Here is a 22,763-nt window from a genome sequence, read left to right as displayed (position 1 = left end):
ATTTTAGGAAAAATGTTGTAGTGGAAGTCATTATAGCAGTTGCTTTGTTTTTGTTGGATTGAGTGGGCTGTGCTGGATTGAGATTGGGATGAGTCTTGACCACTGAGAATCGATATAGCCTTCATGGAGATGTCCTTGGAGTAAAATTTATTGATTTAAGGCTCATGTGTCTAGATACCATCCATTAGTGTTATTCTATGATATTGAAAGGGATTGCTTTTAGATTAATTCTGATTGTCGAGGTTACTGATTCATTTCATTCTCTGTGGATTGTTTCCTAGGCTTAGTATTGCATTGTTAGTGAATTATTTTTGGAAATTTGGGTTATATAGTGAGTCACATTTCCTTGTTATGTGCCCAAACTTGTTGTAGATTTGACATTGTGATTTTGAATTGTTCCAAAACCTTCTTCCTCTGCCTTGATTTCCACGAGCATTGTTTTTACCTCCTATGTTTTCATTATTTTGTCACGAATTATTCCATTGAGACAGTCCTTGATTTCTTTTATCACTGTTAGGAGTATTTTGTTTCTTATCCATATTTTATGAGACAACATTCGTCGTAGGTTGAGTTCCATCCATGTTTACTAAAGAGTTTTTTTCTAATCGGCTTTCATGACTCAATAGTAGTGATACAACCTCTTGTAAAGATTTTGTTTTTGTTTTAACAGAGATAGTTGATATAATTGATTCATAATTAGCACCTAGATCTAAAAGAATGTACACAATGTGTTCTTACAGAAGGATTAAACACCCAACTTCATTTAGAGTACCAATAAAATCCTTCTCTTAATACATTCTTTAATAGACTAACATCTTTCTTTATGCTTTGTAGTTGGCCTTTTAGTTGCATTATTTTTGTCGTATTTGAAGTAGCATAGGTTTGTTCAAGTGTTACCCAGATTTCTCTTGTAGTGGTACATCCCACCATCTATGTAACAATATCTTTGTTCATTGAACCCATCAACCATGAGCAAAGAAAAGGATCTTGTGACATCTATGAATGGTACTCTGTATCATCCACAAGTTCTAGTGAGTATCTTTTTATGTTTCTTCTCGAGCTTTCTTCTACTGTTTTTGCAGTTCTTTTTATGGTCACATTATTTGGGATTTTTCTCTCTGATTGAACATCACTTAGAATATGATCTTCCAAGGAATGTATGCTATAATTAGAATTTGTAATTTTCAGGTGAGATAGTTGGACTCATTCAGTTTGATTACCGAGAGGTGATGCCAAGGGTTTACTATCACACCATTGTTCTTGTTCGTAACTAGGAAGCTTTCATTCACTTGAGTTGAACTGGAGGATGCCATCATCATTGAGCCGATGCTCTAATACCATCAAACAAATTCAATACAAGAGATATACAATAAAAAAGAGAATATGATTTTCATTAAAGGATGTGATTGAAGGGTTGTTCGATTCAATAGGCAACATTCTTGGATAAAATAATAATAATTATAACAACTAAACTGCTTTGATTTACAAGATTTTTACATGGTTTACACTCTTTAGCTAATGGGCTACCTTAATAATGTTTTCTATTCATTGGCCATTGTCGACAAGTATCATTGCCACACTCCGGGAACCAACTTCGACAACTACTTGCATGCGCCTAACTTTGATGACCAATCTTGTGTCTCAGACGGAAATTTTGGTGATCAACTTCTATGGTCAATTTCGGGCTCCAAAAATCACTCTAATGACAACTCTAGCATCTAGTTCTTGGCTCCGTCAAACGCTCTGATAATAACTCCGATGACCAATTATGACAATCAATTTCAGGATCCGACAATCGCTCCAACGAAAACTCGATCAATTGATTTTGGCAACCAATTTCAAACTTTGACAAGCACTCCTATGACATCTTCATCGACCTCATTTGTGATGCAAACTGCAACTGTCAATTATTGGTGTTGATATCCATCTTCGACAACTCTAATGACATCAACTCCGACAACCAATTTTAAGCTTCGATAACCACCTCAAGATGACCAACTTCAATGGCCAATTTCAGGTTCTATTTTTTGTGCACGCTCAATTCATATGTTATATGACTGTTAAAATATGTGGTAGAGTGGTTGATTATATAAGTAGTTGTAATTTTTTATACTTTAAGTGAAATATTATATGAAAATAAATTCACATATCAAATTGGTGTTAAGGATTTGGAAAAAAAATGCATGTAGCACAATGTTGGTGCAAAAAGTTAGAAAAAAAACAAAAACTCAAAACAAAAGTAACAAATAAAAAAAAACATAAATTATAGATTTGTTTTCTAAATTTCTAAAGCATTTTCTATCAAGTGAAATTGTTGAAAAAAAAGTAATGATATTGTATTAGCCACTAAGATGTGGGAGATTCCATTGAAAAAATCAATGGTGGCAAAGGAAAAGTACAAACCAACAATAGAGAAGTTGAAGAATGATCTCTTTCGATTGAAATAACAAAAAAGTTTTTGAAGAAATTCACTTTTGTTTAAACTCTTTTTCCTAAAAATTGTTTAAACACACTTAAAAATATATTTTGAGTGGCGTACATACACTTTAATTTTTTTTCTTCAAAATAACTTATTTTTTAAATTAAACACTTGAAAATGAAATCCAAATACGAGAATTTTGAATCAAAAGTTTTGATTTCTCCTTGGTTTTCCACTTTACTTAACGATATATATTCTTCCATAAAAATGTAGTTAGTTAATTGTTCTTCCTGTTCATTATTAAAAGATTAAAGCAAGAAAAAACTTTTAAAAAATTGCAAGACATATTTTATTCAAACAAAGATATTGAAAAAAAAAATTGAAACAAAAATAGTAATCACAAAAATTGATTATGAATAGTTAAAAAAAAAAAGCCACCATTAGCATAAAATGCCCCTACATATGAACTCAATTCTACACTCAAAACACAAACATATGAATTCAAACAAAACAATTGTGCACTCCCAAACACAAACTGTCACACCCTTGTCCTAGGCACTTGCTTGCTTGTCCCAAGACGTGACGTGATGTCAGCTGAAGTCGTTCACTTCCAGAACAATCTCAACTAACACATGACGTGTAAACGTGAAACAATCAACGACGAAATTCTTTTAACTTGAAATACTTTAAAAACGTAGTGTGTCCCATTTGAAATCTTTATAAAGTGAATCATGGATAATGAACAAAACATGAATATAAGTATTTGAACAATCACATTATTCATTTGAAACAAACCAATGCTCTTGCATAAAGAAAACTAAGTTGACATAACAACAGTAAGTTTAGCACACAGAGATCCATAATCTGTATCTGAAAAGTGGGAAAACATTTTGAAAGAGTAAGTCGAAATACTAAGTGAGCAACAATTTTATAAAATAGGTTTTCATAAACATTTTAATATAAAACTGAAACTTAAATACATTTATCAGTAACCAGTCATAACATGAAATTTGAAAATGTGCATAACTTTTCCAAGACAATCCTCCATAGCCACAAGCAATATTTACCCCTTCGTTCGAAGACGAAACAGTCGATGGGTAGCTAATCCTCATCCTCTAAGGCATAATAATATACCATTTCTGATGGTCCATAGTTAAAAATAGGTTCGTCAATCGTACCATGAGTATGAAGTTAACCACATGTATACAATAGGTCTCATGGAATATTCGTGCATAGATAAAAAACATTTGAAAACATGAAATATTTCTTCGAAAGTTTGAAATATTTCATTGAATCATGAAACCATAATGTAGCTTGAAAATATCATTCAATAAATATTTATCAATAACATAGCTTATATAAGAACTTGAGATAATGTTTAGCAAATCATTTTATGAGTTATTGCTTGTAAAGCCTGAAAACTTATATAACAATAACATTTAGGAATCAATGTGTTACTCACAAGCTATTGCGTGTGGAGCTTGAAATCATGTTCAATAAATAACATTTAAAACATTTTGTTACTCACAGTCATTTGAATATAATTGTGGTCTTAGAAATTCCTCCTAATCCTCCTTGTCCTAAAAAATTCATATTTTATGCTTAATTAATTTCTTAAACATGAAATTATCCAAAACTTCCTTAAGAATTCCCAAAAAACATCAAGACAACCCAAAATAGCATGAAAACAGTCCATTGGTGCCCATTGACATGGTGTAGGGGGTTGGCCGCGTGTACATAGCCTTAGGGCCTGCCGTGTGCTAACTTCGCAAGAGGTATGCCGGACACATGCTTGCCACCTACCCAATGCCCCTTGCATGCATGGCAAGTACGCGTTGGTGCTCTCCTCGCACCATGTGCCGCGCTAACCTCTTAAGACAACGTCATGCGTGCAACCTGAGCGCATGGCCTTGCCGCTCGACTGTGCCATGGTCTTGCCATGTGCGTCCAAATTGGCCAAAATAACCTCTATAAAGAAAATGCACACCCATCATGCCCACACATGTATGACTCAGGGCCACTACTCAGACACATATTAGCTTCCAGAATCATGACCTATATTTGAAAAACCATAACTCTTTTGATAAAACTTCATTCTTCAAAGTTTCTCTAAAATGAGTTAAATTTATTATCTCAAAATTTTAGAATCAAATTTCAAAAGACGAGTCTTGTAGCCCACTTGGAATGCACCTTGCTTAGATTCACCCGATAAATGACATTCTCACCTTTCCTTGATCAAAATTCAAACTTCCTTCAATCCAAAATGCACAGTAGCTCTCTCTCATAAACTAGACTCAATTTCTGAACTTTCAACATCAAAATGAGGGATTTTTCACGAATGAGTTGTGAGAAATTCATTGCTGAAGCTGGCCTATTTATAGAGTCTCTTGCTAGGTGACACTTAATCTTGATTAGACTCACCTCTTAAGCTCTTGTTAACACCTCAAAAACTCCTCCACGTCCTCCTTGGTCGCAAAAATGCATGATGACGTGGTTATAATACTTGGATTAACTTTACACCGCTTGCCTACAACATGTCACATACTTGTCCTACTCATATGGCTAACCTCCAGGTCATCTCGCATAGCCCTTGGCCGCATAGCCTCTCCTCACATACCCTTGGTTGCCTAGCATTGTTAACCTCTAACTCTTCCTCGCGTCGCCACCTTCCTTCCTCTCCTAGCCACCTAAATGCCAAGATAACCTCTTTCGAGCTTATCTCGCCTAGCTTGGACGCCCAACTAACCTCTCAAAGCCTTCCTCGCATGGTCCTTGGACGCCCAATGACAAGTTTCAAACGGCTAGCTACCAAAGCCTTCTCGCCTAGCCCTCCAAACGTCTAAGCATCCCCTTTAGAGGTTAGTTTCACTACTTTGGCCGCCAACTCCATGCTAAACGCCTAGCCTTGGAGGTTTTCAAGCCTCTTCTTTGCCGCTCAATGCCACACTTTTGGAGGTTCTTTGGCCTTCCTTTGCCGCCTAGATAACCTCCAAACCATCCTTTTGACACTTAGCCAATTTTTCCAACTTTTCTCTTTTTCTCAATTCTAAACCTGAATTCTAAATAATTTTACCTTCTTTTTCCATAAATTTGATTTTCTCTTGTCCTTGACTAAGCTTGACAAATTCCAAAAGTTTCAGAAATTTTAGGGTTTCACACAAACATTTGAACTCTCTCCAGACATATGAACTTTAGACATGCAATATCAACTTAACACCCCAAACACATATATTTGAATTCTTCAGACATATAAACTCCTCAAACATATGAACTCCAAACATGCTATATCAACTCAGCACCCCAAAAAACTTATTTGAATTTTAATTTGCATGGAGTATTTTCATAAAGAAACATTAAATTGTATTAGTCATAAACTATAATCCAAGGTTAATTTTCATATATAGAACAAAACCCAAAAATATTTATGGCCCGTGTAACAAAAAATAAAAGCCTATGAAGCCACCATTGTATTTTCATAAATTTCATATTTGTCATTGAATTTCACGGGACGAGTATTGAATTCTTGCACATCTTCTTCATATTATTATTTCTCTTTCTTCATATTTTCACTTCTTGTTGTTTGCGATTTCTTTATTGCCTCTTCCAGAATTTATTCTTTCTTCGTCATTTCTAATCTTCTTTCTTTTTTTTTTTTTTCACTACACGATCGTGTACCAAAATCTAAACGATCAATTGTCTCTATCCTAAATAGACAGAGAGTGATAAATCTAAATGATTGTTTATCAATATCTAAACGATTTTTTTAGATTTGGTACAAGATCGTGTACCAAGACCGTTTAGATTTGGTACAAGATTATGTATTAAGATCATTTAGATGTTGGTACACAGTAGATACAAATAGACCACTATCATTATCTATTATAGATAGATAAGTGATAAATTCAAACGATGGTTTATCAACATCTAAACGATCATGTATCAATATCTAAACGATCTTTTAGACTATATTATACGATCATTTAGATTAGAAGCTTTTCGCGAGTGTGTGTGACCAATTAATCGAGGGGTATTTTTTTTATTTCACATTGTGGGCTTTTTCCTTTTGTCAAAATTGTTCTATGTGGTGTAAATATTTTACCAGTTTGTTATATTTTTTAAAAATTCCCCTTAATTCATTTTTTTTAAAAAAAGATTAGATGTTTTTTTATATACAAAATATAGGAAATTTTCATACTCTATCACTATAGGCACCGATAGACAGTGGCGTAGCAATAATTTTATGTTAAGGGATACCAATTTAGAATAAAATTAAAAGTTTAAATTACTCACTTCTGAATTATATGAAACATTAATATGTATAATATGATGGAAAATGAGACATACGCGACAGAAAACAAGATCAATTTTACCCTTATACAGGTGCCAGTTGAGCTAAGCTCATGTTGACAATTTTACCCTAATTTCATCCAAACTACTTAGAACTTAACATGCATTACCCTAATTAAATGAAATCAGGGTTAAGAAAAACTTATGCCTTTGAAGCTTTTTGACACTCGTAATCTTCTTATGAACACGAATCTGGAACCACCACTAGTGTTGACCCGTCATTCTCCAGACTTAACACCAGGTTGTAGGAGTCGATGGGTGAAGGAATTGAGAAATCGAGAGATGAAAATTAAATTAGGGTTGGAATAACTTTAGGTGAAATTTTCACTTTTTTTTAATGTCAAAAATTAAAATTGCTCAAAAGTTTTTACAGTTTTGTAAAACTAGCCTTAAATAGACAAAAGATGCAATGCAACTATTGCATGTGAAAATCTACCTAAGTTCAACACCTCACATTCCATTAACCATATATTAGTGGGATTTAGTGGGCTAGGTGTTTACATCTCATGCAGTCACTTATCCCACTAAGTGTTAATGAGATTATACAACAAGATGTTGGATTTTTTCACTAACTTTAGCTAAAGGGGAAAATGGTCATTTGACCATTCAAGGCAAAGTCAAACTTTGACTTCTAAAGTAAAAAAGTCAACATTTTGACTTTTTTATTTTTTATTTTTTATCATTTTGTTCCTCTTGACTAATTTCAATCTTCTGAGCATGAATCCGCATTCATTTTTCTGAAATCCAAATCACATTTGAATATATAATTGGTCAAAGTTTGACTTTCCAAAGTAAAAAATCAACATTTTGATTTTTTCAACTTTGACATTTTCCATCATGTTTTAACTTCCAAATATGAATTTGCATTCATATTTTGATGTTTTTAATCATATTTAAATATAAAAGCTCTATTTCTAAACTGATAACTGACCACTATGTCACATATACTTGCATGTCAGTTTCTCTCTCATTACCTAATTCAAACTATTCGAACTAATCAAATATATTGTTCTAAGTTCATTCCATATGAGCTAGTAGAAGAATCTAATTGACCAATAGATCATGGGCTCTAATGATCCGAGATTAACTGATTAAACTCTTTTAAACCGAACTAATCAACATCCGTTAACTAACGGGTCATTCCACTAAAGTCTTGTAGTTGCACTCCTCTCACTATAAATATGTTTGTGTCCATCTAACATAACCATGATTAGTAAGTTAATCTTTACAGGTTGTTCGTAACCTCGATTGGGTCAAAATACCATTCTATCCCTAGATTACATCTTGTTTCTTAAGTCCCACTAATCTACTATTGAACAATTGATCTTATGTCTAACCAATAAACTGAATCTCTCTATGGCCAATGAGAAGGTGGAGCCCCTTGTTCAAGACCTAGATTCAGTCTTTAAGGGAACAACCTATTTACTAACCCTAAAGCAGGTAGGAGTGAATTTCTTCTTGCACCCAATGTTTCTAGATATCCACCCAATCTTACCTCTGAAATGGAAGGTTTAATAGGCCAGTGTTGTTGAGTTGTCCTCACCTATGCAGATCTAAAGATAACTCCACATGAACAAAAGTTTATTGTTAGCTCATGATTAAGATTAAGTTACTTAGGTCATCAATAATTGAAATAACCAATTTTATACAATCATCAATGTTTTATAACGTAAAAGTGACTATTTCATGGAACTCTTTACATAGGATGCCCCCACTTTCATGTCTCCACATGAACTATTCAGAATCATATCGTTTGTACTAACTATAAAGCGGGCCACAACTATAGTGTCCCTAAAATAAAGTACTCAACCCTTATTCATGTACTATAGACCATTTAGGTCATATACTGTAATTTTTATTGTTACTTTTCTTTTAAAATACCTATCCATCTTGATATAAAGTTAACTCCTATAAAAGTATTAACCATAAAAGTATTACGATTTCTTATAGGTATTGAAAAAAATGAAAAGTAAAAAATATTGATAAGAGTTTGAAAGATACATAGTATAATTGACAATGAACGAAAAAGTTATCTTATAACTCAACTTTAAAATTAATTAAAATAAATACATACTAATTAAAATGAACATCTTTTAAGCAGATTTGAGAGTGAAAAAAAAGATAAAAAATATTAATGAAAAGAAATTGCTATTAATTTTTTCTTATTTTAGTAAAAAATTTAAGGTGAGATAACCTTTTTGTAAGAGCATGCTACTCTAGTGGTTAAGAAAGCATGAAGTTGCACAGAATTCGAAAACTTAAACCCACAACCTATTCTACTACCATTACACCATCTTCAAAATTTCAATACAAATATATGTTTAAATTTTATACAAAAATTAAAAAAATCAACCAGTTTATAGAATTGTAGACTTCCAACAGTAACATCTATTATTCTGTTTATCTGATGTAATACAAATTGTTAGAAGTAAATTTATCTTCTTTTTTCTGTTTATGAGATGCAAAAATGATTCATACAAGCAGTTTACAGGTGATAAAATTGAGAATTTTAGTAGTTTTATGATGAAGGATAATTTCGGTATGATTAAAGCAATAATAAATAAGCACCGACGATTAGGAAAGGAAGATGAATTGTATATGAGTTTTGAATATGGAAGGCAATAAAAGAAAGGAAAAGGGCGAAAGGAGGGGTTCCACCATTAACGTCATACAGAATATGACAGAAGGAAATCCGTCGTTGTCTTTGTTGGGTTTGGTGAAGAAAGGTGTAGTTCATTGTTTTAAATAAGGATACAACTCAATTTCCTTTTAAACACAAATACACCAATCAAATCTAAATTAATTCCTATCTTTTTTTTCCCTATTAGAGTCTGTTTAAAATCATTCATTCAAGTAATACGTAGGACTAGGAGTGATTAAAAAAAAAAATGTTTTTTTAAATAATCAAATTTATGTTTGGTACTCAATTTTTTTAAAATGATTTTCGTCTATTTATAATTGATTTTCGATTGTTAAAAAATTAATTTAGAGTTATTCAATTAATAACCATCAACAATTATTGTAAAGATATATTTCTTTTTATTTATTGTCAAATTCTTTTATGCATCATTCACTGTAAGTTTATATATGTAAATATTCAAAGGAATATATATATAGTTGTTTGTTTTATTAGAAAATTCAGAAATGACAAACTAACAATATTTTCATAAAAACTATATTAGATAACCATTTTGGGAGTGATTGAACAATAATCATCCAACAAAAATCACTCGTTACCTATTTGAAATAATTTGTATTTTTCTAAAACCAAGATTTATTCATGCTACGATTGCGGAAAGAAAAAGTGATTTTAGCAAAACAAAAAATGATTTTGACAATCTCAAAATTATCTGTAATTACACCCCTAGTTAAGGTTGTGAAATGATATAAATGTTTAAAAATTACTTCTACTTAAGGTTATGAAATAATATTAATGTTTAAAAATTACTTCTGATCATGTCAACTTTCATAGAAAGGTAGTAATAAGTTGTTATACTTGTAAATTTGTAATAATTTAGTGATTGAACTTTAATATACTACAATTTAATTTCTATACTTTAAAAATTGTAACATAAAAAATTCCATCCAATTTAATTAATAATTTTGGTTACGTAATCACTTGTCATGTTATGAGTTGTCTACCATACTCACTTTCGAATTTATTCCAACGTGCAAAAGCTATTAAATACCACTTTTGGATTTAATTTTCCTAAAATTCTATTACATTTTCCAACATGAAAACTTTTGCAAATTTTAGTTAGAAAACCTTTTGGTAACTCTTAATTCTCACAAATTAAATTCCCAAATGAATAAATATGAATTCAATCTTAACAATTGAATTAGACAGAAATTGTGTTAAAATCAAAGTTTTCAAGGCAAAAACAAGTCTCCTTAATCCAAGATTTGAACACTATATCAATATAAGATCAACGATCAATCCCCGTGAATGTCTTTGACATTCTACTCAATCTTAAGAAATAGTAAGAAAGATAAATATAACAATCAGAATAATGAGAATATATATATAAAAGAATAAAGGCTTTGAAGGAAAATATAAATAATAAGAAAAAGATAGAAGAAAAGAGAAAAGAAAGAAATATTGAAATTCAACGCACTAAACTCATTTGTTGTTTGAAATGTGGATCATTGGGACCAAAGTCTTACCATACACCTCCAACTAAGTTGAGTTTTTTTTTTGTATGTGTTGTATTCTTGGCATTGTATGAAGTTTCTGGGAGAAAGATGAAGATTTATGGGTTGTTAGAAGAGAAAATAAAATGAATTTTGTAGATCTTTTTATTTATGTTTTTCCGAAGAAGATACAAAAGTTAAGAGAAGTAAGAATATGGAGGTTAGAGATTTAGACGAACAAGAGAAAATGAGAAGTTTGTAAAAATTTAGGGTTATTTTTTTATCCTTATGGATGAAAAAGAGATTATTTATAGTCAAAATCATTTCTTCAAATGACTAAAATTTCAAAATGTAGTTTTTTTTTTAAATTTAAAAATAATACCAACATTAGCATCATATCAAAATGGCAGGAAGTCTTTATTAACAAAACCAATTTCAAAAAGTTACTATATTGAGTAATTCTCCATCTACCTTTAGTTACACTAACTAATTGGTTTAGTTACTCTAACCAAACAAACCACAAAACTTTAAAAGTAATTAAATAACATTTTTGTTCGAAGTTGGTCACAAAATTAAAAGACAACCAAATTAAAGTAAAAATTAATCTTCAATTAAAAATTGAATTAAATTTAAATAAAGTTGGACAAAAATGAGTGGATACACTATTCAAATGTTCAAATTAGTTGAAATACTTTTTATATCAACTTAATTGTAATGGCTCTTATTAAATAATAAATTCTAATGAACTCAACCCCAAAACATTTCAGTTGAATTGGTTATTACGAGAATAATTTATTTAAAAAATTAAAATATAGTTCTAAAATAATTAATCAAGTCCTAATTTAATTAAGTTAATCTACAAACTCATTCAACTCATGAAACGTTAAGGGAAAAAAACCGTTTTCATCTTGAACTACTTGAAAAATTGTATCAATTTTCGTCATAAATTTTCAATTTCATCCATTTAAACCTCAATTTTGATAAATTAAATGAATTTGAACTTTAAATTTTCAATCTAATCAATATAAACATCAAACTTAATAGAATATAAATATGCCATTATTAAAGTTTAAGGTATAAACTTGTAAAACTGAAAAATTAGGGATTAAAATTGATATAACCTGTTTACCATCTAACAAAATTTAGTTAAACTATACATAAATAGATAAATTTTAAAAATTCTAAATACAAATTAGGAGTGTTTGTTAAAATGTCTTTGATTTTTTTAAGTGTCAATTTGATTTAAAATTATAAGAAAATCATTCAATTGCATGTAAAATAAAAGTGGATTAGTAAGCAGATGTTCTAACTACAGTTTCTAGTTTGTCACTCTAAGAATGATAGACTAGTGACCGTAAAAGTAAGTGAAAAAGTATTAAAGTGTTTGAGACAAAAGGTATCCATTGATGTAGGAAGATGGTTAGGAGACGTTACTCGAAAAATATCAGCGTACGTGTAGGTATGGAAAGGATTAGGTGGGAAGTAGAGAGTGAGGAAAGGAGATGAAAATGGAATGGAGGTGAATATATGGGATTCAACTTAGTAAACATCCCAAATGAATAGAGAGAGAGAGAGAGAGAGAGATGGGGTAAAGGAGAAGGCTCCAAAAAGGATTGTAAATGAAAAGACAGGGAAGAGCACCAAAAAATGAATTGAGATACCAACCAACTGCTTCCACCACCATTGGATGATAGAGAATTTTCCAAAATAAAAGTGAAAAATTCTTGACCTCCGATGGACGCAAATGAAATAAAGTAATTATTTATTTAATCAATACATTCAAACATTATTAATTAATCTCATTAGTGGCAGCCTTTTTGTCAAATCTCATCAATTATAATAATAATAATAATAATAAGATTAGTGATCATAATTACTTTATATATATTTTGTAATTTTCATAAAATTTGGTGATTCAATTATTAGGTGAGGGGGGAAAGCAAGAAAAGAATAGAGATGGTCATGTTTTGTCTTTCATATACTATTTTACTGATTTTTCTTTTCTTTTCTTTTCTTTTCAGGTGATATTGTCTTTTCAGTTGCAACCATATTTATTTTTCTCATTTATTAATTACAATGCCTACACATATTATTTTCCTCATCCACTTCTCACCTTTTACACTATTTATTATTATTATTAACCAACCAAACACTATTTTTAAATTTTAAAAATCCCCTCTCCCACATAAATTTAGGCACCAACCTCCCTTTTTTCTTTGAATGGCCAACAATAATAATAATAATAAAAGTTTAGTACACGTAACACTTTTAGTAGTTCTATCATTCCGACTATTATCACTTTGGTTCTTCCTCTCTTAAAAGTTTCAATTTTGTCTTGTCTTTACAGTATTGATAAATTTTGAAAGGTTTTATGGGGATTATATTCAAAGATTTAATCTTCGTATAATGATAATTAGAGTCTAATTAATAGATAAAAGTTGGAAAGGTTATGAGCTCAAAGTTTTAATTAGCTCTTCACTATTCTTAACATATTTGATAACATAACATAATATGTAAAACACTAATTATCATCTAAAAAGTCAATGATTTGATCTTCGGTTGATATTTAAAAAATAAAATAAAAGTTGGAACATTTATGTAATAAAAATTCTAAAATAAAAATTGAATTTTTACGTTAAAAACATAAGAATGTTATCCTCTCCAACACACAAGTTAATAACACACTTCAATAAATAAAAACATTAATTGTGATTCTAAAACTCATCTTAAAGTAGTTCAACAAATAAAAACACTAATCAAGACTGTAAAGCTAGATAATTGAACAATAACTCAACCATAGTTGAACTCATAATTTTTATTTTGAAAAAAAAATAATAAACTAGAAAAACATGGGAAACACTAAGCTATAATATACTATATATTTAGCTCAAATGTTTATCCAAACAAAGATTTCATTTTGTTGTTATAATTATTTTTGAGAGATCTGTTGAAATGGATTTATAGGATCAGAAAGAGAGAGAGAGAGAGAGAAAGGGCCAAGAACAAACGTGGCTTCATGATCTTCATCTTACTAAAGAACAAGTCACATGGTTCCCATCTGATTCCCCAAAACCCCATTTCAAAAAATTTCACACTCCTTCGTTGATAACAGTAAAATAACAAAGCCAGGAATCCGTGCTTTTCTCTACCAAACAAAAATAACCCATTAAAATCTCTGCTCGTAAACTCCAAAATCCCCACTCCCACCTTCATTTTTCCACCCACAAACCCACAAAATCCCTCTTTCTGGTTTTTTTTTTTTTTTACCAACTTACACTTCAAATCTTTGCTCCCCATAACTCCATTTTTTCATTTCTAATTTCTGTACATTTCATGTAATCCCTCTTCTTTTCTCTCTCTGGGAGTGGGAGCTCATCAATCTTTCCTGCTCGTTCAAGCAAGCGGCTACATTACATATACATAATCGTTAGCTTTAAATGCAATCAATGGCCCCACAACTACATGCTTAAACTCTTTTTTGCCTCTCCTTCTTCCTCAAATATTATATTGTTTTTTCTGTGTTTGCTGTTTCTTTTGGCTTCATTCCCTCTCCCCATGTCTTAGATTCAGTCTTTCCTTCCATTTTGCAAGATTTGAGCATTTTCCCTGTTCTGGGTTTCTTGTTTTTTTGTATGTGTATGTTTTTTTTTTTTTTGGTTTTTTTCTCTTTTGGGTTTGGATTATAACCCATCAGCTCTCTGTTTTCTCTCTTGTAAGAAGGGCACTGGGTTTTATAGAAGATTTGAGCAATTTCCCTGTTCTGGGTTTCTTGTTTTTTCCCACTTTTGGTTTGGATTATGATCCATCAGCTCTTTGTTTTCTCTTTTGAAAGAAGGGTATTGGTGATGAACTGGGCTTTATAGATTGAGGGGTTTGAGTAATTAGAGGCCACAATGGTTGGAACTCCAACTAATGGAAGGTCTCGCTTGTCCTTCTCAATGGTTAATGGTGGACAGGAACTTTGTCTTACAAGTACCCCAACCAGCATTGCGGGCTCCGATTGCGGTGTCATTGAGTTCAGTAAAGAAGATGTTGAGGCTTTGTTGAACGAGAAGCTTAAAAGGAAGGACAGGTTTAATCTTAAGGTCAGTCCCTCCTTTTCAGCAGTTAAGGTAATTCAGAGCTGAGACCATTTTCTTTTTTTCTACGGTTGGTTATTTTTTTTCCTTGCTTTCTTTACATTAGCTGATAGTCAAAATGTTAGATCAGGTTGTTGGAATTTGAAACTTTCGTGGCAATTGCATTTTGATGAGACCATTCTGTGGCTTTCAGGAAAAATGTGACAACATGGTGGAATACATTAAAAAGCTTAAACTATGCATCAGATGGTTTCAAGAGCTTGAATATAGCTACTTATTAGAGCAGAAGAAGTTACAAGATGAGTTGGAATCTTCTGAGATCAAGTGCAGTGAAATGGGTATCTCCAAGATCTCATGTCTTTCTTGGTATTGGATATAATTTATCGAGCCTAGTTTCTTCATTTTCATTGACCCTTCTTTTTTTTATTCTCTGTATTTTCCTGTTCAATAGAAATGATAGTGAAGAAGAAAGAGGAAGAATTGAATTCTCTCATTGTGGAACTTAGAAAGAACAATGCTTTTTTGCTAGAGAAATTTACAAAAGAAGAATCAGATAAGTTGGTAAGCTTCCGAGTTTAAAAGTTTTAATAGATTGGAGGTCTTGGTGTGTTACTTAGAATTTGATCATCACTCCTAGGCTGCAGTAGAATCTCTCACCAAGGAGAAAGAGGCTAGGTTGATTATGGAGAGGTCACAGGCTTCAATCTCCGAGGAGCTTGCAAGGGCTCAACGTGAACTCTCAAGTGCAAATCAAAAGGTAAAATTGAAATAGAATTGATCAATATACTAAACACAACATATGTTTTGACATTGACTTGTGGGAATTCTGCAGATATCGTCTCTTAATGAAATGTACAAGCGGTTACAGGATTATATTACAAGTTTACAGGAATATAATGGCAAACTTCATACAGAGCTTTCAACCGCAGAGGATGACCTTAAGCGTGTAGAGAAAGAAAAAGCTGCTGTGGTGGAGGACCTCAGCATGATCAAGGGCGAACTTGCTCTTTCTAAAGTGAGTTTCTTTCTGCTAAGAGTCATCATGCATTCTTACTGGTGAATATTGGTCTGGTGAGACTCATCAATGTCTGGATTGTGATTATAGGCATCTCAAGATGAGGCAGTAAAGCAGAAGGATGCGATGGTGAATGAAGTTACATGTTTAAGAAGAGAAATACAACAGGTTAGAGATGATAGAGATCGTCAACTATCTCTGGTTCAGACTTTGTCAGATGAAGTAGAGAAGTGCAGAGAGTCTGCAGGAAAGTACTGTGAGGAGTTGGATGAAATGAAGGCAAAAACAAATGAATTAGAGGTTTTTACATTGACCTTCATCGATCCCTTTTTTATTTTATTTTTTTTGTATATTATTTGTAAAGATCTTAAAACTTGTCATGTACTCAGAAACCCTTTAATAATCTTGAAGTTCTTTTGCAGGCAACATGTTCTTCTCAAAGTTTTGAGCTAAGGGCATTGCAAAATCATCTAGCTGCTGCAGAGAACAAGCTGCAGGTGATGATAAACTACAGATATCAAGTGGGTTTTGCAATTCAAGCAGCGAAGTGTAAATCTTTTGACATGTTTTTCTCATGCTAGGTCTCTGATCTAACTGCAATGGAGACAATGCATGAATTTGAAGATCAAAAGAGACTTGTTCTCGATTTACAACAGCGACTTGCAGATGCAGAAAATAAGCTTATGGAAGGAGAGAAGCTTCGGAAAAAATTGCATAATACTATCTTGGTAATGCTGTTGTTGTTCACACATTACATTAACCACCATCTTCTTGTTGTTCACAGGGCCTTTTTGCTCTTGTAATACAGGAATTAAAAGGGAACATTCGTGTATTTTGTCGAGTGCGGCCTCTGTTACCTGATGAACGCTCTAGTCCTGAAGGAAATTTTATCACCTATCCATCATCAGTGGAATCACTTGGACGAGGAATTGATCTGGTGCAAAATGGTATTCTTGTTATTCAAGTTTTTCAATTATTTCCATGTGATACATTTCCCGCTAGCTCTCTTTATTCAAATGTGATATTGAATGATTCACCTTCCACCTTGTTTACTTATTGTCAGGGCAAAGACATTCTTTCACATATGACAAGGTTTTCTCACCAGAAGCGACACAGGAAGACGTCTTTGTAGAAATTTCCCAGCTTGTACAAAGCGCCCTTGATGGTTACAAGGTAATACATAGCACCAAGTAATTATTTTTATATTTTAGCCGATTTTCGAGAACAATCCTAGGAATATCTATCCAATTTTGACAAGATGAAAAAAAGGTAACTTGAATGATCTATGAAAACAATGGATATGACATGTAGACGTGTAAACATGTATTCTGCTCTGTTAAAAGAGTTATTTCCGGGATATTAATTCAAGATAGGACAACTGAGTTATTTCATCAGACTGTTTTGAAGTTCATTTGTGAGTTCTACTTTTAGGTTTGTATATTCGCCTATGGTCAGACTGGTTCGGGAAAAACCTATACGATGATGGGTAGACCAGGGCTCCTAGAGGAGAAGGGACTGATACCTCGATCGTTGGAACAAATATTTCAAACTAGGCAATCTCTTCAACCTCAGGGTTGGAAATATGAAATGCAGGTGAGAGGGAAGTTGAAGTTTTATGTTTTTCTACCTATTATATGTATCTCTTCCGTTCTGTTCTCATGTTCTCAGACATTTTTGAACTTCTCAACATCTTCTAGGTGTCAATGTTGGAAATATACAATGAAACGATCCGTGATTTACTATCAACAAATCGATCAGCTTCAGATGTGCTACGAGCAGAAAATGGTTCTCCTATAAAACCGTACTCAATCAAACACGATGCAAGTGGAAACACCCTAGTTTCTGATCTTACAGTTGTTGATGTTCGTAGCGCAAGGGAGGTCTCATTTCTATTAGAGCAAGCTTCTCGGAGCAGGTATCATTAATTTCCTCATTGCATTCATCTGGACTCTCACTAGTGTGTTAGGTGGTACCACATAACAATAATCAAGAATTGAAAGATGTTGAAATGTAAAGGTAAAAAAATAAACAACATATAAGGCACTTGAAACCTCCCCTCTCTTGAGTATACTACTCGAATCCTAAATCACTCTACAATTGTCAGCCATCCCTTAATCCTTCGCTCTATATTCATACTAATTACACGAAGAAACTCTCTAGCTAATTACCCTTGTATCCTTACTAGTTTTATACTACTACCCATGAACCTCTATTAGTGTCCTTACATAGTGATCTTAATCTGCAATGTTCAATGCTTGGTTTTTCTATGTATGCTTTTTGGTCAGAGCCTTATTTTTTTATTAAACCATTGCTTATTATACATCTTCATCATGATATCGACGCCAAACCTCTCAAATCATAAAATACATCATTACTTTTATTTTCCCCTTAGATCTGTTGGAAAAACTCAAATGAACGAGCAATCATCAAGAAGTCATTTTGTGTTTACTCTCAAAATATCCGGTATCAATGAGGTAGGAAATGGTTGGCCATTTATATTTTGAATATGGTTCCTTTCTACTGCTACGTTGCCATCCATAGACTCACTTCTAAAGTTTTTGTATTTGCTAGAGTACCGATCAACAAGTACAAGGGATTTTGAATTTAATAGATCTTGCTGGAAGCGAACGTCTTTCCAAGAGTGGGTCGACTGGAGATCGACTGAAAGAAACCCAAGTAATTGATCACTACTATTATATTTTTGTTTTAATTTGTTCATTATGCAAAATATGCTCTTAATCCTTTATTTTACTTTGCAATCAGGCCATAAATAGAAGTTTATCATCTCTAAGTGATGTTATATTTGCTTTGGCAAAGAAGGAAGAGCATGTTCCATTTAGAAACTCAAAGCTTACCTATCTTCTTCAGGTACTTGTTCAATGATTACTATTAGTTATTCATAAGTTCTCTTCTCTCAACTTTATTAAGAAAGCCAACTTCTCGTCTGGACTCTTCTATTTGACATGCATATGATCGTTCTAATTCTCAATATGGATGGTTAAACAGCCATGTCTCGGTGGGGATTCAAAGACGTTGATGTTTGTAAATATCTCTCCTGATTCCTCCTCGGCCAATGAATCACTCTGCTCGCTTCGCTTTGCTGCCCGGGTCAATGCTTGCGAGATCGGTACTCCTCGGCGTTTAACCAATACACGACCTTAAGATTTATGCTCAAACATTGCCCATACATTGGCAAATCAACTATTTGATAATGAAATATGAGAATGATTCTGACTTAGGCTTAGTTATGTATAGCAAAAGAGATCTGATTGTATCAATGAAAGTAATATTTTTTTGTTTCTCTTCACTCTGTTTACAATTAAGCCTCTTTAACTGTGCCAAGCATGCAGCAAATTATCTGTCTTCATTTCCTTATAAGACAAAATCCAGATAGTTGAACTATAATTTGTGAAACTCACTGCATTGTTTGTCTTGATTTTGCATCTTTAAGCCGCATTGAAAGACATGGGAAAAATGGAAACTAATTATGAACAAGCACCACAGAAGAATTATGGAAAATCAAGCAGATCCTCCGAACTTTCTAATCAATAAATTTGTTCAATTTATGCCATTCTATCCATGACTTCTTGAAGTATGGGTGTTGTTTGTTGATAGTAGGATTCAGTTTCACTCAGATTCTTTTGCTTTGCTGCATCTTCAAGCTGCAAAGCACAAAAGGAGCTACTTCAGCTTGAAATTTTGCATATATTTGAAGGAACTTGTAAAAATTCTCTGCTTTTTACCTTTTCGAAATTGTCGAATAATCTGTTTGCTAAATCAACAAGAGGCTGCTTCTCATCGTCTGCTGCTGCTGAGATAACTTTGTCAAAATCATAGTACATGAAGGTTGATTTGAGTCGAAGATACTTTCTGACATAATTCAAAGTATCTTTCCCAATCAAATCTGCCATAGCCAGAAGATCAAATGCATATTTTTTCAATCTGTATTTTCTTCCTTTTGTTCCTATGTTAGCTATGTATATCCCTGTCTTCAGAAACGATCGCGTCCCCGTTTGCTCATTCACAATGTCTGTAACAAATAATTCATAGCAAATTCTAGTCTTTGCCGTCAAACTAACCAAACCAATTCGAATTTTCCAATTTGGAGGTACACCCAGATAAGGAAAACAAAAACACACACAAACAGTTCAAACTTGTTCAATGAAAAAGCTTACTGTTGTCAACAGAAGGGACAGGCAAAGGGCCGTCGAGCCAATACTCGTTAGCAGAAGCAATCTCGGGGGATGCATTGCCAAAGAGAGCAACAGAGACAAGGCTGGTTAAAGCCAATCTTCTTGTCAATGAGATTTGATGAGAAGAAACATCTGTTTGTTTCTTGAGGAACCCAGTAATTTTAAGTCTCTTATGAATGTTTTGAAGCTTTGGGAGATTGGGAATGGCGGAGAATTTCCCGTTTAAATTTGCAAGACGAGCCATTTGATGGGAAGAGTAAGATGAGAAATGGAGGAAATTAGCAAAAGAAAGAAGCAGAGCTTCTAATTTCAGTTATCCGTTTCCCTTTTATAGTTTCTTCATTGTCCACCCATAGGATATCCTCCCCAAGGTTATTTTGGTAATTTTATCATAAAGCTATATTTCTTTCCATAGGTCATTTTCATTTAAAATAAGTTTAGTTTATATATTTTTAATAAATTTTAAGAAGTTACTTAACGTTAGGCTTTTTTCAAATAATAATATTAGTTATAAAAACATTCTAAACTGTTATTTATCTTAATTTTCACTTTACTTTTCATTTGTGCTCTTTGATGGTAATTACGATTGAATTCTTGTCTATTGTCTTTTAAAATTGAATTTCCTTGCAACATGAATATAGTTTTGACATAAAAGTATATAGGCACTCTCAATAAAACATGAAACTTGAACAAGAAAAATGAATTTTCTCTTAAATTCTAATATTTAATTTTCTTGGGTGAGAGAAGAATGGTACCCATTTTTGATATACACATACTTAATTAGTGAATAGCATAGTGATCTATTGGCATAGATGAGAAGATAAATTTTGAGGTTTTTAGAATAACCTCATGCAATGATCCAAAAATATAAAGAAAGTTAATGTTCCAGCATTGCTTGAAAATTAATAATCATAACTATGCAATGCTGGGCTGACTTTGAACATGTATAAATGAAAAAAGTTTATTGTAATCAAAGATTTACTAGCAAAATCATTTTTATTTTTGAAAATTTTAATCTCCTTCTCCCCTTTTCTTAATCATTTATTTTTGAAAATTAAGTCTATAAACGTCAACTTCTAACTATATTGATTTATATGTTTTGTTGTCTAAATTAACTCGTAAGACGCTAGTGGAGACGTGTCTCAGGTCTAGGTGAGGGGAGAGTCCCAGACCTACGAGGCGATGAACGATTTGTGAAATAATGATAGGTATCCCAGGAAACTCATAAGGTGCTGGTTGAGAATGAATTCCAAGTCTAGGTGAAGGGAGAGTCCCATGACCTTGAGGAAATAAAATATTTGTGAAATGATGATGAATAACCCAAAAAACTCGTAAGACGCTGGTTGAGAGTGACTTTCAAATCTAGGTGAGAGGAGACTCCCAGACCCATGTGGTGAGAAATAATTTGTGAGCCACTGGTGGATATCCCAGGAAACTTGCAAGATGTTGGTTGAGATGTGTCCCAGGTTCAAGTGATGGGAGAATCCTAGGTCCCAGTGATGAGAAATGATTGTGCGATGATGTGAATCGTGCAGGATCCCTGTAATGCATGGCTCTGACCGTGTTTGATGTTATGAAAGCCTGTGACTGTGAAGTGATGAGCTTATTTATCTATGTTATGTGTTTATATATATATGTTTGCGTTTTGGCCTTGATATTACTTATATCTTAATTGTTGATTCTCCAAAAGATGTTTTTTAAACTCATCACTCACTAAGTATTTGACTTACGTTTTAAGTTTTTTTCCTTTCTAGATTGTTAGGCAATGAAGCCAAGTAAGGGATGGGAGTTAGGCGTGGAAGCCAAGTAAGTGAGAAGGTAGAGGTTGGTTGTGTAGACTTGTGTGGCATGCAAGTTGTGTCATCCTATCTCGCGTTAAGGAGTCGGTTGGTAAGTACATCGCTCCTTAATGCCCAAAAGCTCAGTTTAGAAGGAAGGCAAGTGCTACACCTATGTCGGTGAGGCCAGACCAGAAATCAAAAGAACAAAAAAAAAAAAATTGAGCTAGGAAAAGGAAGCTCTGCAGCTTGTCCTTAAGTTGGATTGACTAGGCGATCAAAGAGAAGGATGGAAGAAAGGTCTTACACCTCTAAGTACCTTGCCTCAAGAAGTAACGTTAGGGGGTGGACAAGGAAAGGTGGACCATAAGTAAACTTTAGTTTTATATTCCATGAGGAAAAGGAATGTGATTTTGTAACGCATGAACCTTATAAAGATGTTTTTAAGTTAATAAAGAGAAGTACGTAGTTATGTATTTCACTATTTTATTATTATGTCTTGAGACTTTCGCCTAGGAGTTAAAGTTGAGTTGTGTTATGTAATTGTTCTAGGCAGCAGAGTAAGTTTCAAAAGTTGTAAATTTCTCCTGCAATGAAAAAGTCTAAGTTGAGGCAAGGGCTTCGCTAAAAAATAAATTGAGGAAGATATTCCGCTTACTAGGCGTTTAACGCATCATTTCACAGGGATGTGCGTGGTGAGTGTCTAGGTGGCATGCCCCCTTTTGGTCGCAAGAAGTGGCATTTGGGGTGGGGCGTTACATTCTTCATGATACACTTGATACCCTTTAGGCCTTGATATAT

The 22,763-nt window shown here is 32.9% G+C and overlaps 2 protein-coding genes across 3 annotated transcripts; one reads left to right on the top strand and one right to left on the bottom strand.

Annotated features, from left to right (window-relative positions):
• Nucleotides 1-13,897: 13,897 nt before the first annotated feature.
• On the top strand, nt 13,898-19,292 carry LOC101215636 (kinesin-like protein KIN-14N). Of its 2 annotated transcripts, none has more exons than XM_011653161.2 (16): nt 13,898-15,009; nt 15,170-15,314; nt 15,428-15,537; nt 15,614-15,733; nt 15,809-15,991; nt 16,082-16,291; nt 16,414-16,488; nt 16,573-16,719; nt 16,800-16,938; nt 17,055-17,164; nt 17,423-17,584; nt 17,689-17,906; nt 18,384-18,465; nt 18,563-18,667; nt 18,755-18,859; nt 18,998-19,292. In XM_011653161.2, exons 1-16 carry the CDS (start codon nt 14,791-14,793, stop codon nt 19,151-19,153), a joined length of 2,286 nt encoding a protein of 761 aa, XP_011651463.1. In that variant the 5' UTR covers nt 13,898-14,790; the 3' UTR covers nt 19,154-19,292. The 2 variants fall into 2 exon arrangements, with proteins under 2 accessions (XP_011651463.1, XP_004151963.1); XM_004151915.3 differs by having other exon boundaries at nt 14,791-14,982.
• Nucleotides 19,293-19,385: 93 nt separating this feature from the next.
• Nucleotides 19,386-20,493, bottom strand: LOC101215878 (photosynthetic NDH subunit of lumenal location 3, chloroplastic). The gene is made up of 3 exons (XM_004151916.3): nt 20,167-20,493; nt 19,735-20,021; nt 19,386-19,653 (listed from the first exon to the last, which is right to left on the bottom strand). The coding sequence occupies exons 1-3, from the start codon at nt 20,426-20,428 to the stop codon at nt 19,555-19,557; spliced, it is 648 nt and encodes a 215-aa protein (XP_004151964.1). The 5' UTR covers nt 20,429-20,493; the 3' UTR covers nt 19,386-19,554.
• Between the last annotated feature and the right edge of the window lie 2,270 nt (nt 20,494-22,763).

This window comes from Cucumis sativus, chromosome 3 (genome assembly GCF_000004075.3).
Source record: "Cucumis sativus cultivar 9930 chromosome 3, Cucumber_9930_V3, whole genome shotgun sequence".
Classification (NCBI taxonomy): domain Eukaryota; kingdom Viridiplantae; phylum Streptophyta; class Magnoliopsida; order Cucurbitales; family Cucurbitaceae; genus Cucumis; species Cucumis sativus.
Note: the sequence above shows the minus strand (reverse complement) of the source record. Positions and strands in the feature narration are given on the sequence as shown.

Coding starts and splice junctions, on each gene's coding strand:
- LOC101215636 (XM_011653161.2), top strand. CDS start 14,791: ATGGTTGGAACTCCAACTAATGGAAGGTCTCGCTTGTCCTTCTCAATG. Junction 16,939..17,054: donor AATTGATCTGGTGCAAAATG/GTATTCTTGTTA, acceptor ACTTATTGTCAG/GGCAAAGACATTCTTTCACA. Junction 17,165..17,422: donor GCGCCCTTGATGGTTACAAG/GTAATACATAGC, acceptor TTCTACTTTTAG/GTTTGTATATTCGCCTATGG.
- LOC101215878 (XM_004151916.3), bottom strand. CDS start 20,428: ATGGCTCGTCTTGCAAATTTAAACGGGAAATTCTCCGCCATTCCCAAT. Junction 20,022..20,166: donor TGTCCCTTCTGTTGACAACA/GTAAGCTTTTTC, acceptor TATTTGTTACAG/ACATTGTGAATGAGCAAACG. Junction 19,654..19,734: donor TATTCGACAATTTCGAAAAG/GTAAAAAGCAGA, acceptor TGTGCTTTGCAG/CTTGAAGATGCAGCAAAGCA.